The sequence below is a fragment of the Protopterus annectens genome, chromosome 2.part0, assembly GCF_019279795.1.
Source record: "Protopterus annectens isolate FY-2018-M chromosome 2.part0, PAN1.0, whole genome shotgun sequence".
NCBI classification, from domain to species: Eukaryota; Metazoa; Chordata; order Ceratodontiformes; family Protopteridae; genus Protopterus; species Protopterus annectens.
Genome location: NC_056728.1, coordinates 737,090,552 through 737,107,679, shown reverse-complemented (window position 1 = coordinate 737,107,679; position 17,128 = coordinate 737,090,552). Strand labels below are relative to the sequence as shown.

The following is a 17,128-nucleotide window of genomic DNA, read 5'->3' as shown; positions in this document are numbered from 1 at the left end:
TGTAAACGTAAAGCATAGGAACTGACTTGATGATATAAATTGTCCATTTTTTGCTGAAAATGTTCATCGGGGAAATTTTCACTAAGTTCTTGTTGTGTACTGTTAATTTTAGCCAACAGTTCATTATGAGAATGAACTGGGAATGAGAATCTATCTAATAAATATACGGGGAGCAGTTTAGCCTCTTTTAGAGGGGAACCAATGAATAACAATGAATCTACCAGAGCAAGTAGTAACACAGAAGCGCAAAATGTCAAGAAAACTTTCTCAGTCCTGCGGAAAAACAAAGAACGGCCATGTAACACGGAGCAAAGTCTCCAAACAGCAGTAAGTTCTACTGAGACTGGTTGCACGAATTTGACTAATTGCAATGCAATAATTAATAATTCATCTAATATAAATTTACCTGATTACATGCTTTCAAGTGCTGAGTCTTCTCTACTGACTCGTGGGACTAAATTTATACAAGCAGAGACAGACAATTTGGTGAATGCTATCACAGATTTAAAGGTATTTTTATAAAATTTGAATTTAATAAACATTTTTTAAAGACTCTAGTACATTTATGACTAATCAATGTAAAAGAGCAAGTAGTCTTATACCATTGAGCGATCCTGTTATAACTGTTTTTAATGATATGTGAGAAACAGATCCGTGAATTGTATGACAGGAATTCACTTAGGAAATTATTCAATCTTACGAATGAAGAATTTAATGCTCTTAGAATGCTGCAAGATAATAAGGACATAATAATTAAGGAAGCTGATAAAGGTGGTATCATTGTATTAATGATTGTACGACTACTTTGAGGCAATGAATTATTTAATTTCAGATGTGCAGACTTTTAAATTGATTTATGACAAAGATGTTAATGAAATGATTAGTAAAATTAATATGTCTATTTGGGTCTACCTGAGAACGTCGACAGATGAGAAGACCGACAACGAAATCACCGATGCCAGAGGATCGATAAGTCAGAAGACCGTGGACACGGATGCCGGAGAACACCGAGATGGGGAAAGGATGTGTAAGTATAGTGACGGACGTTAAAGGTGATGTTGGGGTCTGTAGGGATAGGTGGGTTAAGTGAGTTAGGGTTAGCAGTAGTGATATTTTTGCGGGTTAAGTGAGTTAGGGTTTTGGTTAGGGTTGTAGATAGTTGTGTATGTAAGGTTTAGTGTTTGTTTGTTAGGATTTTGGTGTGCTTGTGTTGTGTGTGTGGTTTTTGGACAGGGGATTTGTTTTGTTTGTTGGTTGTTGTTATGATGTGTTGAGTGTATGAGGTGTCGTGTTTGTGAACTGTCGATTATGTGGTGTTGGTGATGTCGTTGTCGGTGTTATGCACTGTCGATGTTGTCAGGTAGATCCGTCTATTTATGACCTATAGTTCATCATCTTCTTTTGGCTGTTCCCGTTAGGGGTCGCCACAGCAGATCATCTGTTTCCATTTCTTCCTTTCCTCTGCATCTTGCTCTGTCACACCAACCACCTGCATGTCCTCTCTCACCACATCCATAAACCTTATCTTAGGCCTTCTTCTTTTCCTGTTACCCGGTAGCTTCATCCTTAGCATCTTTTTCTCAATATACTCAGCATCCCTCCGTGCCTTTGTTGAAGGTTGAACGTTGAGCTGGCACCTCGGCATTCATGAAAATCTACTGCCAATCATTAGCGGACCGGAGATCCGATGTGGTGACCCCTAACCGGGAAAAGCCGAAAGACAACAACTCAGCATCCCTCCTCAACACATGTCCAAACCAACATAATCTTGCCTCTCTGGCTTTATCTCCAAACCTTCCAACGTGGGCTGACCCTCTAATATACTTATTCCTAATCCTGTCCACCCTCGTCACACCCAGTGCAAATCTTAACATCTTTAACTCTGCCACGTCCAGCTCTGACTCCTGCCTTTTTGTCAATGCCACTGTCTCCAACCCATATAACATAGCTGGTCTCACTACCCTCTTGTAGACCTTCCCTTTCACTCTTACTGGTACTCGTCTGTCACAAATCACTCCTGACACTCTTCTCCACCCACTCCATCCTGCCTGTACTCTCTTCCACACTCACCATTACTCTGAACTATTGATCCCAAGTATTTAAACTCATCCACCTTCACACCTCTACTAATTGCATTCTCACCATTCCTCTATCCTCCCTCTCATTCACACACATATATTCTGTCTTAGTCCTGCTGACCTTCATTCCTCTTCTCTCTAGAGCATATCTCCATCTCTCCAGGGTCTCCTCCACCTGTTCCCTACTCTCACTACAGATCACAATGTCATCTGCAAACATCATAGTCCAAGGGGACTCCCGTCTGATCTCGTCTGTCAACCTGTCAATCACCATATGACTTACAGTTAATGAATGATATAGACATAGACACCTTTAATTTCTTCACTGTACCATATCCAACTATTCTCGTTCTATATGGCCTACCAAAGATGCATAAGTCTCCTATTAAACCACAGATGAGACCTACAGTCTCTGGGAGGGGTGGGCAACAGAGCCTTTGTCAGTGTATCTACAAAATTTGTCAAAAGTGTTTTTGAGATTTGTACCTAGCTATATTAATGATACTGGAGATTTTTAACTCAGTTATATGGCTGGTACAATAACACCACTTACAACTGTTTTTTATTAGTGGCTTTGGATATAAAAACCATTTTTACCATAATTCCTAATAGTTATGGAATTGAATGGGTAAGGGAGATTCTTCAAATACATGGCCAGTACTCAGCTAGACAGATTGAAACTTTTTGTGAACTGTTAGAGCTGGTACTGGAAAATAATATTTCTATTTTTAACAAACAAATATACCACCAAGTATCAGGTATAGCTATGGATACTGCAATAGTGAATACCTACGCGAATTTGACTTTGAGTAAGTGGGAAGAGGTCATTGTATTTGGTGAAAATAATATATATGCTTCCAAGGTTCTTTTTTATAAATTTTTGTGGACAACATTTTTTTAATCTGACATGGTAGCAATGAAGAACTCAATAATTTATTTGTGTATTTGAACGATATGGTTGATTTCTTGAAGTTCGAGATAAAATATTCAGAAACTGAAATGCATTTTTTAGTTGTTAGTTTACAAGTAACAGAACATGGACTAGATACTTGCATTTATAAAAAAGATGTGCATGTGAATAAATACTTGCACAAAAGTAGCATGCATGCTAGACATACTTTTAAGGGCGTCACCAAAAGTCAATACCTACGAGTAAGTAGACTAATACTAAGTTTAACGTCTGTTATAAACAGATGCAAGAGACAACAAATGAGTTTTTAATGAGAGGATACAACTCTAGTGATTTAGAAGAGACTTAAGAATGAAGTGATGGTAATGAGAGATTCAAAAGCTAGACCATATTTTTCTAGCTATAATATCCCTTCTGATATAGATCACTCTGATTCAATTCAACCTTTGAGGTATTTAATGACGTATAGTAGAGCTAGCAAACCTATTGAGCAAATTATTAGGAATAACTGGGATATTGTAAAGGCCATACCTGGCCATGAAAAATGGCTTCCTACTAATTCCCTTTTTACATATAGGAATTGTGAAAATTTGAAGACGCGTTTATGTTATAAAGATTTTGCCTTTAACAACAGACGTACTACCACCTACAATAAGAAAGGAACTTTTCCCTGTTATAATTGTTCCTGCTGTTCTAGTATTATGCAGTCTACTGAATTTATACACCCTGTTAGTGGAAAGAAACAAGTGTTCTATTGTAGAGCTACTTGTAACACTTTTTTTGTGATTTATCTAGCCACTTGTCAACAGCGTCTAAGTTTTTATGTTGGGAAATCTACAAGAAGGCTACATGATAGAATCATAGAACATAGATCAGATATACATAGAAGGATTATTACAAATTCCCTGGCCCAACATATACAGGAGAGTAATGATTCCCATCAGTTTTCTTTTAGAGTTATTGATATTTTGCCTCCAAGTATTACACATGGTGGTTTAGTTAATAGACTGGATATAAAAGAGTTATGAATGGATTGTTCAATTACAGGCTGATATGTACCCTGGTCTGAATAAGCAAATAATGTTAAAACCACTTCTGAAAATGATCCATTACATCAAATGCAAAGGTATGCAAAGGACGGCGCAGTGGTGCTGTCGCTTCACAGAAAGAGGTTCTCCGGTTCGATTGTCGGCTGGAGTGCCTTCTGTGTGGAGTCTGCATATCCTCCCTGCATTCGTGTGGGTTTTCTCCGGGTACTCCGGTTTCCTCCCACGTTACAAAGACATACATCTGGAGCATTTCTACCCGGGCCTCCGCTGAAAACTGGCTTCATTCCAAGTCAGACTTTCCCGGAAAACAAATGTTAAATTAAAAAAAAAAAACATCATCCAGGAAAAGAACCATACCTCCATCTGAAATGACTACATGTAATTACAATACAGGTACTGATGAAGGTGCTAGTACACTCATATTAGGCAGTACCAATGTCCGTAAACAGACTTTTGGTACTTTAGATAATAATTACAAATCACTGTTTTTCAGAGTTGTCTAAAGGAAGTACCCTCCTCTACACCAGTGCTATTAAAGAAGGTTGTATACTTTTTCACTACCTTGGCTGTCACCCATGCATGTACCAATGAAGGGACTGATATACTCCTGTCTTCATACAGCAATGATGTTAGACAGGATTTTTTTTTTTTTTTTTGTAATTTTCAGTGATGAACTGCATAACCTTGTTTACTGGGACTCACCTGCAAGTAAGCATTATTCTCTTTAGAAATTTAGATAATGGCTGCATATAAATATTTTCAGACATCAGTGTATCGACATACATCATGGCACCCCTACCAACTCCAAGGTCAAGTATGCTATGGAAAACTTTGGACATAATACCTTTACTTTTCATGTCATTGACAGGATGAGATCCACAACAAAGACGTGGACGGCAATAGAAATGACAGACTGAAGAAGAAGGAATTAGAAAGACACATTCAACTGACAGCAGGAAAATCACCAGGCTTGACTACCTCATTTTTTAGTAACTATGTTGTGAAGGCTGACAGCCCAGCTAGCTGGAATTTTTTAAATAATTCTATGTCATTTGTGAATAGTAATATGATTTGTATGCTTGTCTTACAAATGTAAGAAAGCTATATGTTATGTGTATATTAAACTACTGGTGCAGAAGTGTGTGTTGAACTGTATGTTCTGTGCTGAGCTTCAAAAATGTAACCACAGTGTACCCTGCTGGAAAAGACCAGAATTCTGTATAAATGATATGCCAGTGCAAATGTATGTTTTCATGGTAGAAGTTGGAACATACAAAGTTAACTTGTAAAACTCTAAGAAAATAAGTTGAAATTGTTTACAACTGTGCTCTAAAGCTATAAATGCAAAGAGACAGGATGTCTAGAGCTATGAGGTTTTCCTATTGTCTGGAAACAGAAAATTACAGGTTTCAAAGGTTGTTGTTGTGTCTTTCGGCTTTTCCTGGTTAGGGGTCGCCACAGCGGAACTCCGGTCCACTAATGATTGGCAGTAGATTTTTATGTGCCGAGTTGCCAGCTCTGATGCACAACCTTCAACGAAGGTACGCCCATTCACACATGTCTCCACACAGAAGACGCTTTAGCTGAGAATCGAACAGGACAACGTCTTACTGTGAGGCGACAAAGCTACCGCAGCACCACCACTGCAATGTACAGGTTTCAAAGGTAAAAGTGTTTAACTGTTTTACGACTTCCAGTTCCAGGCAAACTTCTGTGAGATAAGTATTTCTGACACAGAGGTGCTAAATTTTAAGTTTCTGTTAGCCTGGGAACTGTTTTTTACTTTATGCAGCCAAGTCTGAGATCGAACTACAGTGAAAAAAGGGTACATTTCCCAATCCTCAGTGTACTGAGATCTTATTCAAAAGCTTCAGGTTTTCAAAAACTCAATCACATGGTCTCAGCAATATGAATTTCAAGTGTCTGAAAACTCCATCAACTGATAGTGATCCATATATATATATATATATATATATATATATATATATATATATATATATATATATATATATACACACACACACACATGCATATACATTAATATATTTACCTATATATATAAATGTATAGATAAACATATAGAGAGATATAGATACATATTTTGCATTTTTTAGTAACAATCAATTTTTGTAAACAAAAATTAAGCTATAACCCCAGCAGCCTAAACAGAGGTGTCTCTTATTTAGGTAAATAACTACTAAGCTCCATGTCACCCACAAGGCGCTAAATCAACCCCAGATCGTTATCAATATCTAAATTAATTTAGATGAACACATGTAATAGTGGAACTATCAGCTATAGGAATCAGCACATGAATACAGACCCAACCCCCACAGCCAGATCTGAGGAAGGTACATGAAAGCTCTGCAGAATCAACTCCAGAAAGTTCAGACTTTCTTTCTGTCTTTGCATTTACTGATAGGTCAATTTACCTAGCAATTTTCATTCCTTTTTGTTTTATTAATTTATAATGGTTTAATTTGGAATATAATTTGCCGGAAGGCAGTATCCATCCCTAGGGAATACCTAAGTTGGTTGTATAATAAAGAAAAATAACTGTAGTGTAGAAGGTGATAGATTAGACATGAGTTTTTTTTTTTACTTTTTTATTTTTATTTTTTAAACAAAAACTGGATTTTATTTTGCTTTTCAACCACAGTTTGCTGCACTTATGTTTAAGATTTTTTGCATAGATTTGTTATCTTTAATTATGCAATTGAAACATAGCTATTAAGTCTTTGGAAACAGGTTAAACTTGTTTGGCAAGGCAGTGTTCTAGACCCTGCCCCCAGTGGTGAACCATCCCAACCGACAGAACTACCCCTGAGGGTGGACATATCTTGAAGAGCACCCCCGCTCTGAAAACTGAAATAAGTGCATGTTGTTACAAGCTTTAACCCATTATCCGAGAAGTGCTTATGTGCCTATACAGTAGTATTTACAAAGAGATGTCTTCAGCAGCTTTCAGAGCCCTACTTTCATTTTTAACCACCTTTCTGTTGTGTGATACTGCAAACAATCTTTCCACCACTACATTCTTTAGGAGAATGTGATACTGCAACGGGGACACTGCTATTTTTTTCCTGGAAGCCATGAGTTTTTAGACTGATGAGATTTTTCACAGAGGAATTTTAAGTTGGTTCTCCACCCACTGGAAGGGGATTTACCTCCAGGATTTGGTTTGGAAGGCACTATTTTTGTGGTTTTCCTTTTGTTTTTAATCATCATCATCAACAGCCTTTTTCACATTTTCTACATGGGGTCAGCATGTCTTGTTAACTGTTGCTTTCTCTCTCAGTTCCACTCTCATGCCTGACTGCCGGAGATCTTCTCTCGTACATTGCTGGATACCCTCGTTTCCTCTTGCCATCTTTCTGTCTCCCCCAAATCATCTTCACCAGATTGTCCTCTGCGGTTTTGCACATGTGCCCAAACCACCGTAACTTTTTTACATTAATATAAAAGAAAACAGAACATAGTGACATTTTCATTATAGGCATGCAGTATACATATACGTTTTCTTTGTAATAATTGCTCAATTCCTGCCTTTCTGTAAACCTCACCCCACTTTCTGGTTATTATTCTGTATGTAATGCTCCCATTAATTCCATTTATTTTTGTGTAATTTGCTCCTTCTCTTTTCTAAATATCCCACCTCCAGTACTTTTATCTCCATTACAATATTCACTACTTCAATTACAGTTGGTTTCGGTTTTGATTCCCATTCTGTAGTAACTGTTTTTTAACAGCCAATAGCATTAAACTAAGTAAGGTCTAAACAATTCAGTTCCTGTGTCCCAGCCCAAAAGAATAATTTTCTTAATTATAACCATTTACTCCCCCCATATTTCTGACAAAGTACTCTGCAGAAAAAATTTAACACCTGCCAAGTTGTTACACTCCCAAAAACATGTTCCCAATTACCTCACTCTTTTCCATCACACCTGCAGAATTTATCTCTACCTGAGGAAAATTCTCTGAAGTCTGCTTGGGGTATAAACATACCTACCTATGTAAACATTTCCAAGCCAAACCCCTAAATCTTCTGGACTTTGCTGCATACATGGGAACTTCCTATTGTTCATTTGTAAATTGTCTTATTCCAGTCTCTCTTCCCAGTGCCTTCCAATCTCCCCTGATTATTATAGTGTTCATGCAATATTTTATATACCCTACTTCTTCTTCTTTCTGCTTTTCCCAGTTAGGGGTCACCACAGTGGATCACCTGTCTGCTCATGATTGGCAGTGGAGTTTTACGGTGTCGTGTTGCCGCCCGGCGCCCAAACTTCCACAGAAGGCACACACGCACTCACGCTTCCACAGAAGGCACACACGCACTCACGCCTAGGATCAGTTTAGAGTATCCAATCCACCTACAGCATGCCTTTGGGATGTGGGAGGAAACTGGTGCACCCTGAGAAAACCCACACGACCACAGGGAGGACATGCAGACTCCGCACAGAAGGCACCCCAGCCGAGGATCAAACCGGAGAACCTCTTGCTGTGAGGCGGCCACGCCCCTACTAATTATCCTTTTTTAACAGAAAACACTGCCAGAGCTTATCTTTCCCTTAGCATTCCTCTATCTCATTCTCTTTGCTTATACTCTGTTTTCAGTCCCTGGTAGCAAAGGTTGTCTTTAACCTGCAGTCCTAATTTCTGCTTGGTGATATCCCACTCTATTACCTTTACCTTCCCTTCTCTAATTATTTGCTCCCAATACCATGGTTCATTTGCTACCTTTTTTTTCAGTAAATTCCAGCCCTGTCTTGCCTATTTTTATACCTTACTTGCAGTCACCCCTACTGGCCTATTAGCTCGTAAAATACTGTCTGCTACTTTATGAATACAATATTCTGTATGGTTATTATTCTCCTTACGGACCTGCATCCAGAATTCTATTCTCTCATTTCTCGAACTCCCCCCATTTCATTAGCTCTTCCCACTTTGCATTACAACCTTCTTCTTGTGCTGTAACTGTGTAGCTTTAAAGTATTTTTCTAAATCAGGTAATCCTAAACCACCATGGTCTATGGGAACGATCAACTTATCCCACTTAACTCTTAATCTGTTCCCCTTCCAAACAAATTCCATCAACCCATTGTAAAATTATCATTCACAACTTCTCTGCTTGATAAAATATACCTAACTTGTACATAAAAAGAAAAAGCAACATGTCTAAACAATAGCGTAAACAACATGTCCTAAATGGACCAACTCAAAGCCTTGTCACTATATTTGGCATCCTACACACTGCTAACAGGTGTCCTGTTTCTGGCATACAAGGCATCCTTTGACCCAATACTGATGTATTTACTGTACATCAGCAAATGAAATGGCATCAGAAGTACTCAGTATATGAATCTAAACCTCTTCTTCAACATCAACAGTACGGTTTGGTGGGACAGGTATATTTTGCAAAGGATACTGCTCCAGTGGAACATACTCCTCATCTACATAAAACAAAGTTCATCCCTATACATTTTTAAGTGCTACTTAGATCTATGGATAGGAAACAGAAAATTTACTCCAAGACTGCTCCTTGTACAACTAATAGAGAGACGCAGCTCCTAAATGCTTTATCCCATGCATAGGTCCCCTCAAATTATCTATGGTATGATCCCAGTTATTTTTATTAGGATAATATATAATTAGCGACCATGGGATGGGTAAGGACAATCTATAAGTGACATCTCATCACAGATATCAGTAGATGAGCAGGATCCAGCCTCACCTTTGTCACTGGGAAGACCAGAAGGCAATAGGTTCCACCTCATCACCCAGAAATACCAAGTGTCAGTAAACAAGAAGTTCCAGCCTTAAAGGTTGGACCAGAAGAAAGTAATGTGGATCCACACTAAGAAGAGGACTATGTCTTCTTCTTGATGGATCCAGCCCTTTTTGTTAAGAATAGTTGTTAAGGTTTCTCCGGTTTTGCTGGCTCTGCTGTATATTTTTATTTCTTTCTAAGGATCCAAGACATTTTACAGTCAGAAAAGAGTAAACTGTTTTGCTTCCCCAGTTTTGTAGCTTAAGCAGCAGTGTTTATACTCATTGCATTGTCTTCATGCTCTTCACAGAAAATACATTGAGAATGGACATCCTTTGGGCCTATTCAGTTACAACAACTACATTTGTTAAATGATTTAGCTGCCCTTAAGCAAACTTTAAGAGATGATGAAAACAGTTAAACTGTGATGTCTGAAGAAGAAAAAATAGCCACTTCAAAAAATATTTTTTTTTTAGGTAAAACTGATACTATAGCATAAATACACTTCTGGTGCTGTGTTGGATGTGTGATAAAATGTTGAGACAAACTGAAGATGATGTGAAATAACATGGGGATACAGAAAAAAATCTTTGGGGATAAAAAAGCAAATCATGGGGATCACTCGGTTATGCAGCTGGTCCACTACTGACAAACTACTGACTGACTGTAAGAAAACCTCGGCCTCAGCCAAGAAATTACCTACTATTCATCCTACTCTCTTAACAGATCTTAATGAGAACATGATACCTAATATCACTCGACCTTATGCTTGACCCTACCCTTTCCTTTATCACACACATACATTTTGTAACCAATAAAGTCCTTTTTCAATTAAAACTCCATTATAAGACCAGTCACCTCCTTTCATCCACTACTCACAATGCCATTGCCAAAAATAGTTTAATACCCCAACTTGAATATGGTCTTACTTTTCTGTTATGCATTCAACCCACAATATTCACAGAACACAGACTGCCGAGAATAAAATCTGCAGATTCATTCTGTTAGCAGACCCCCAGATGCACTACGGCAATTTGCTAAAAAATTCCAAATGGCTTTCAGTGACTCAAAGGGACACTTTTCTTCTAAGTACACTGATTTACAAGGTGTTAAAAAATGGTCACTGACCCCCATTAAGAGTGAAACTACCTTTATAAGACAACCCTTGTTTACTCAGAAATACAGAGGCCAACAATTTCTCTCTCGTAAAAAAAATGTCTTCCGGCTCTTCTCAGTTAGGGGTCGCCACAGTGGTTCACTGGTCTGCAGACTGATTGGCAGGGGAGTTTTTACAGTGCCAAGTTGCCAGCCCAGTGCCCAACCTTCACAGAAGGCGCACACATGCACACGCACCTACCTGCATGTCTTTAAAGATCATTCAGCTGCAGGGAGGACATGCAGACTCTGCACAGAAGGAACTCCAGCTGAGAATTGAACCGAAGAACCTCTTGCTGTGAGGTGACAACGCTAACCACTGCACCATCACGGCTCAAACAATTTCTCTCTAGTATGCCCTCCATTTAAAACTGCTGCAGGTGAGAGAGCCTTGTCTAGACTAGGACCTGATGCCTACAACCCTTCTGCATACAGACATAAAAAAAAAAAAATTAGGAACCATAAAAAGCTTCAAAGATGCATTCAAAGAGCATTTCTTTACAAAATCGATCTGCAACTACTATCATGACAATGGTTAGGTAACTTACCTTCTTGTTTCAAGAATAGAAAGCATTTGAAAAGCATTTCTCAGCCTCGTAATGCCGCATTTTATACCCATATATTTAACATGTACATAGTTTATATATTATATGTACAACTGCACTGTATTTTATACATATCTTGGCTTGTATGTTTATATATATATATATATATATATATATATATATATATATATATATATATATATATATATATATATATTTTTTTTTAATTTTCTGAATACATTTGATTGGATGTTTTAATCTTACTCTACCTCCATTCAGTCTTACCATTATGTTCTGAATTTTGCTAGGTACTTATTGTTGACTGAAAGGCTGTGATGTATTTTCTGCTCTTTGAGCTTAAATCATGACTAAAATGGGTCAATAGACCAGTCTATGTACCCAGTGAACAAACATTAAATAACAAAACAAATAGATAACTAAATACACAAATAAACCATTAATAATTACTTCTACATAACACCACAATGGCTGATGGATTGCCTATTTCTGCAACCCAAGGAATCTGCAAGGAGTGGTATTTGATTACCCAATCAAAACGTTAGAAATTACAGTGCAGTGCTCTATGGATCAGTCATACAACTGTAAAATACAGATGTTGAAATAACCTTAATCGCTCATTATTTTCATCCCTTGTATGTCAAGTTACTGTACAAACAATCTACTATTGAAATGAAATAAGGCAGAAACCAAAATGGACAAGAATATATAAAGTGGTTACAGAAGGTAAATATGCCTCTTTAAGTAGTATCTTTGGGGTTCTTATACTCAGTAACAGTACTTAAACTATGGAATTCACTCCCACTTAATGTAAGATCTACATCTACTACTGTGCCCTTTCCATCACTAAAACCCATCTATGATAATCACTGATCTCTTATCCAACTAAATACCTCAATTAACTATCTCAACTTAAACTTAGAAAGGTTTTTGATGTATACATGGGTGCACGTTTGTATGTGTATGTATTTATGACAGCGTGTGTATGTAGTGTTATGTATATGTATATTTTGTTACTATTACTACTGTGTGTATGTATCTGTATTTATGACAGCAAATGTATGTAGTGTTATGTATATGTATATTTTGTTACTATTACTACTGTGTGTATGTATCTGTTTTTATGACAGCGTGTGTATGTAGTGTTATGTATGTGTATATTTTGTTACTATTGCACTGTTTTGAAATAGCCTTTTTGAAATAATATTGTTAGTCCATTTTTGCAACACTGTAGGCTAAACATTGAGGTGCTTTTCTCCCTATCCCATTTAACAAGTGGAAATAAACACAAGTCACAAGGAAAGCAGAACTGATGGGATAAGTGAAGGAGACTTTTGACTTAAAATCTCATCCAAGAATGGCACGTCTCATTAGCATATTATTCACTTTAATGTAACACTCACATGGAAATATTTAAGGTATATGCTTGGTCTGAGTATGGAGCTAGAATCCATGGCATTTTACTCTAGAGGTGGCTATCATATAAACTGTGATACTTTGAGATTTAGCAAAATGTGTCATGCTTTTTCTTTACATTTCAAGTGATATGTTATGTACATACTCAACACATTCATTGAATCATTTTCTTTCCTTTTTACCTTTTTGTGGTTCTGTATCATTGTACAGTGAAATGGCACCACACGCAGCAATCCTTCCAAATTCTCTCATCTGGAACATTGCAGTGGAACAAAACTCTCCTCCGACCTGTAATAATTAGATTTGTACATACATCACCAGACTCGCACATTTTACAGAAGAAACAATTTTTTTTTTTTTTTTTTTTTACAATTTGTGGAATACGATTAAAATGCATACAGATAAAGAACTTATATTTACTCAGCACTTTTTCTTTACTACATACTCAGTCACAGTCATTGCTCAATTACTGCAGGAACACAGATAAAGAACTATATTTACTCAGCACTTTTTCTTTACTACATACCCAGTCACAGTCATTGCTCAATTACTACACGAACAACAATCTCCAAAGGGTGAATTTATTTTTGTCTGGTATAGATTCATCTCTAAAGGCTTCCCTTAAGTAAACTTGAAGAAATTATGAAGAAAGTTAAACTATGCTGTCTGAAGAAGAGCAGCATTCCACTTCACAATTTTTTTTTTAGATAAAGCAGATAATAAACACAGTAATACAGATCTAGTGCAGTGTTAGAGGTATGGCAAAATGCACCAAACGTGTATTGCTGTATAGTATCTGTTTTATCTCAAAATATTATGTTTTTGAAATGAAAAAAAAAGATGTAGTATAAAGAACAACTGTCAGTTTTTAGCTGATGATACATAAAGCATCATTGAATGGTATGATGCACTTCTAAAAATGTAGCAAAAGACAGGACTACAGTGGTGCAGCCTGCATTGAAGGTCTGTAAACGATAAAAAAAAATACATAATGAAAGTTAAGTACTTATTATAACAATAGATCTATGTTGTCTGTTTCCATCCAGTTCAACCTGTGGGTTATCTGATATAAGACCGGCCATTCCCAAAGTCTTTAGCCCCCCCCAATCTCCGCCTCCTCTACCCGTAGTACTGTGCTCTCTCTACAACTACCTCAGATCAAGTTTGACCCTCTCCACAAAACTCCAACTGTAACCTAAGACCACATACCAAAGATCCCAAAAGGAAGGCAGGAGGAGAGATGCCTCAACAGCTTGGCTGTCCAATGCTCAGAAGAAATACAAATGAAGAGATGGAAAGGAGGGAGGGATCGTTAAACTGGACAGAAACAGACAACATAGATCTAGTGTTATGGTAAGTACATAACTTCCACATCTGATGTTGTCTTTTCTGTCCATCTTCAACCTGTGGGACAGCGTCTACAGCCATGTGTCATCCCAGGAGGGTCTTAGGAGAGAACATTCCCCAATACAGTAAGGCCCTAGACCTTGACTGTATATCCAACTTGTAGTGAGACACAAAAGTGTGCGTACCCACCAAGCTGCAGCACAAATGCCATCAATACAAACTCTCAAGAAAAAGGCTGCAGAAGTAGCCACAGGTCTAGTAGAGTGATCCTTTGGCTGACAAGGCAAAGACTTTCCTCTACATCTGTATCTCCGTGAAATGCAATCAGAAAGTGATTTAGACAATATACACCTAGACAATGGCTTGCTCAATTGGGGCTCTGAAAAAGGAACAAATAGCTGGTCAAAATTCCTAATGAACTTGGTTCTAGCCAAATAAAATCTCATCTACCTGTGAACATCAAAACAATGCATTAAATATTCTTCATTGTTTAAAAGGTTGTGGAAAAACAGTGGTAAATGAATGTTTTGATTCAAGGTGGTTTCTGATAGCACTTTAGGCAAAAGGGCAGGATCTGTTCTGAGAGAAATCCTTTCCTTATGAAACACCAGATATGGAGGTACACAGGATAAGTTCTGGCGCACGCCTGGCTGAAGTGACAGCCAATAAGAAGATGTCCTTCTAAGACAACAACTTCAAAGTGACTGTCATTGAAGGTTAAAGGGAATGCCAGCAAGAACGTGGAGCATAAAAATTAAATCCCAAGGAGGAAGAGGATTCTGAATAGGAGGTTACAACAAGAACGTTTGGCTAAGATAAGCCTTGGAAATCTTCAAAGCTGCTACATGAGATTTATCTCTGCCAATTTAAAAATTGTAAATAGCAGCTAAATGAACTGGAATAACTAGGTGCAGATTGAAATAGATCAGCAAAGAAATCAAGAGTTGCACCCAAAGGCACTGAAAAAGGATCCAAACCTTTAGACGACATCCATAAAGCGAAGTGCTTCCACTTACTATCATAAACATTGTAAGTAGATGGTTTCTGGGAAGAGGACACAATGTGAGCTACTCTGTCAGAAAGCTTGGGATTGCTGGCCATCAAGGGAATTGGAGAAGACACACTGTTAAAGTTAGAGACTGAAGGCTGGGTGGATCCAAGCCCACTGGGTGAGAGATCAGATCCACAATGGGATTCAGTACCTAGGGAAGGTAATGCAGAAGAAGCCACAGAAAAGGGAACCACACCTAATGCTGAAAGCCCATTCAGGAACGGATCTAATTTGGCCGCATACCAAGGACTTTGGCTCGTAATCTCAAGCTCCTCCGTCTACCCATAATTCTCTATTCTCCCCCCTAGGTCTTCAGATCGAGTTTGCTGCCCAATCTTCCCAAGTTATAAGAGAGACAGAAAAGATATAAGAGAAAAGTTAAGGCTCAAACTTGGGAATTCTGGCCATTAAGGGAATTGGAGAAAACACACTGTTAATGTTAGAGACTGAAGGTTGGGTGGGTCCAAGTCCACTGGGTGAGAGATCAGATCCAGAATGGGATTCAGTACCTAGGGAAGGTAATGCAGAAGAAGCCACAGAAAAGGGAACCACACCTAATGCTGAAAGCCCATTCAGGAACGGATCTAACTTGGCCGCATACCAAGGACTTTGGCTCATAATCTCAAGATCCTCCGTCTACCCATAATGCTCTATTCTCCCCTTAGGTCTTCAGATCGAGTTTGCAGCCCAATCTCCCCAAGTTATAAGAGAGACAGAAAAGGTATAAGAGAAAAGTTAGGGCTCAAACTTGGAACTGATAGGTTCCAATACCATCTTCCAGGTACTTCCAGAACAGACAAGGCTAGAGGATGGATGGGAGGGAAAGTGAGGAAAAATGAAAATGGACAACACAGATGACAAGTTATGGTAAGTACGTAACTTCTAAATCTGATGTTGTCCCTTTTCATTCTTCTTCACAAGTGGGACAGAATCCCCAGCTATGTAGCCCTTAGCAGGCCCTCATGGAAGGACATGCCAGAGCACTGATGAACCAAACGAAGCTCTGCTTCCAGGGATGATATCCAATTTGTAATGTGTAACAGAGGTGACCAAGTGGTTGCCGCATAAATATCATGAATGGAAGTCCTTGATGAGAATGCCAATGATGCAGCCATAGACAGAGTGGAGTGAGCTCTGGGAGGTCATGGTAACTCTAATCTTTTTTGGAAATAGACCAAAGAGATGCAATCAGTAATCCATTTGGCTATAGTGAGTTTAGACACTGCTTGGCCCAGACAGCTAGAAAAAAAGGATACACAGAGTCGATTGGATTTCCTGAACTGTTTTGTCCTGTGAAGGTAAAAACATGATTGTCTATGCATAACAAGGAGGTGAAGCAGATATTCCCCTTATTTGTAAATTTGGAAAAGAAAACTGGTAATTGTATGGACTGATTAAAGTTAGTCTCCATAGCCACTTTAGGAAGAAAGGAAGGACTGGCCCGTAAGGATACTGCACCTTATGAAAGATAATGTAAGCAGGCTTAGCTGATTAAGGCTTAAAGCCTTGCTTCTTGATATACCAGGCCACTGACATGTTGTCGATTTGAACTGCAATGATCCCTAAAGGTAGAACATTTTGAAATACTTGCAATATTAGAAGGACTGATCTCATCTCTAGGACACTGGTATGCAGCTTGGTCTCCAGAGGGGACCATGTGCCTTGGACCATCTTTCCCAAGAAATGCCCACCCCCCGCACCCCAGTTGGGATGCATCGTGGTCACAGTGGCAACTGGAGATGGAAGGGTAAAGGCTCTGCCCATAAAGAGATCATTGGATTGAAGCCAC

General features: G+C 38.3%; 1 protein-coding gene across 2 annotated transcripts in view; it reads right to left on the bottom strand.

Moving 5' to 3' along the window:
• LOC122793217 (prostaglandin reductase 1-like) overlaps nucleotides 1-17,128 on the bottom strand; it is a 660,880-nt gene that overhangs the window by 173,644 nt on the left and 470,108 nt on the right. For both annotated transcript variants that reach the window (XM_044061056.1, XM_044061057.1), the window contains exon 8: nucleotides 13,124-13,229. In XM_044061056.1, coding sequence (XP_043916991.1) covers nucleotides 13,124-13,229 — 106 coding nt within the window. The remainder of the gene's footprint in view (nucleotides 1-13,123; nucleotides 13,230-17,128) is intronic.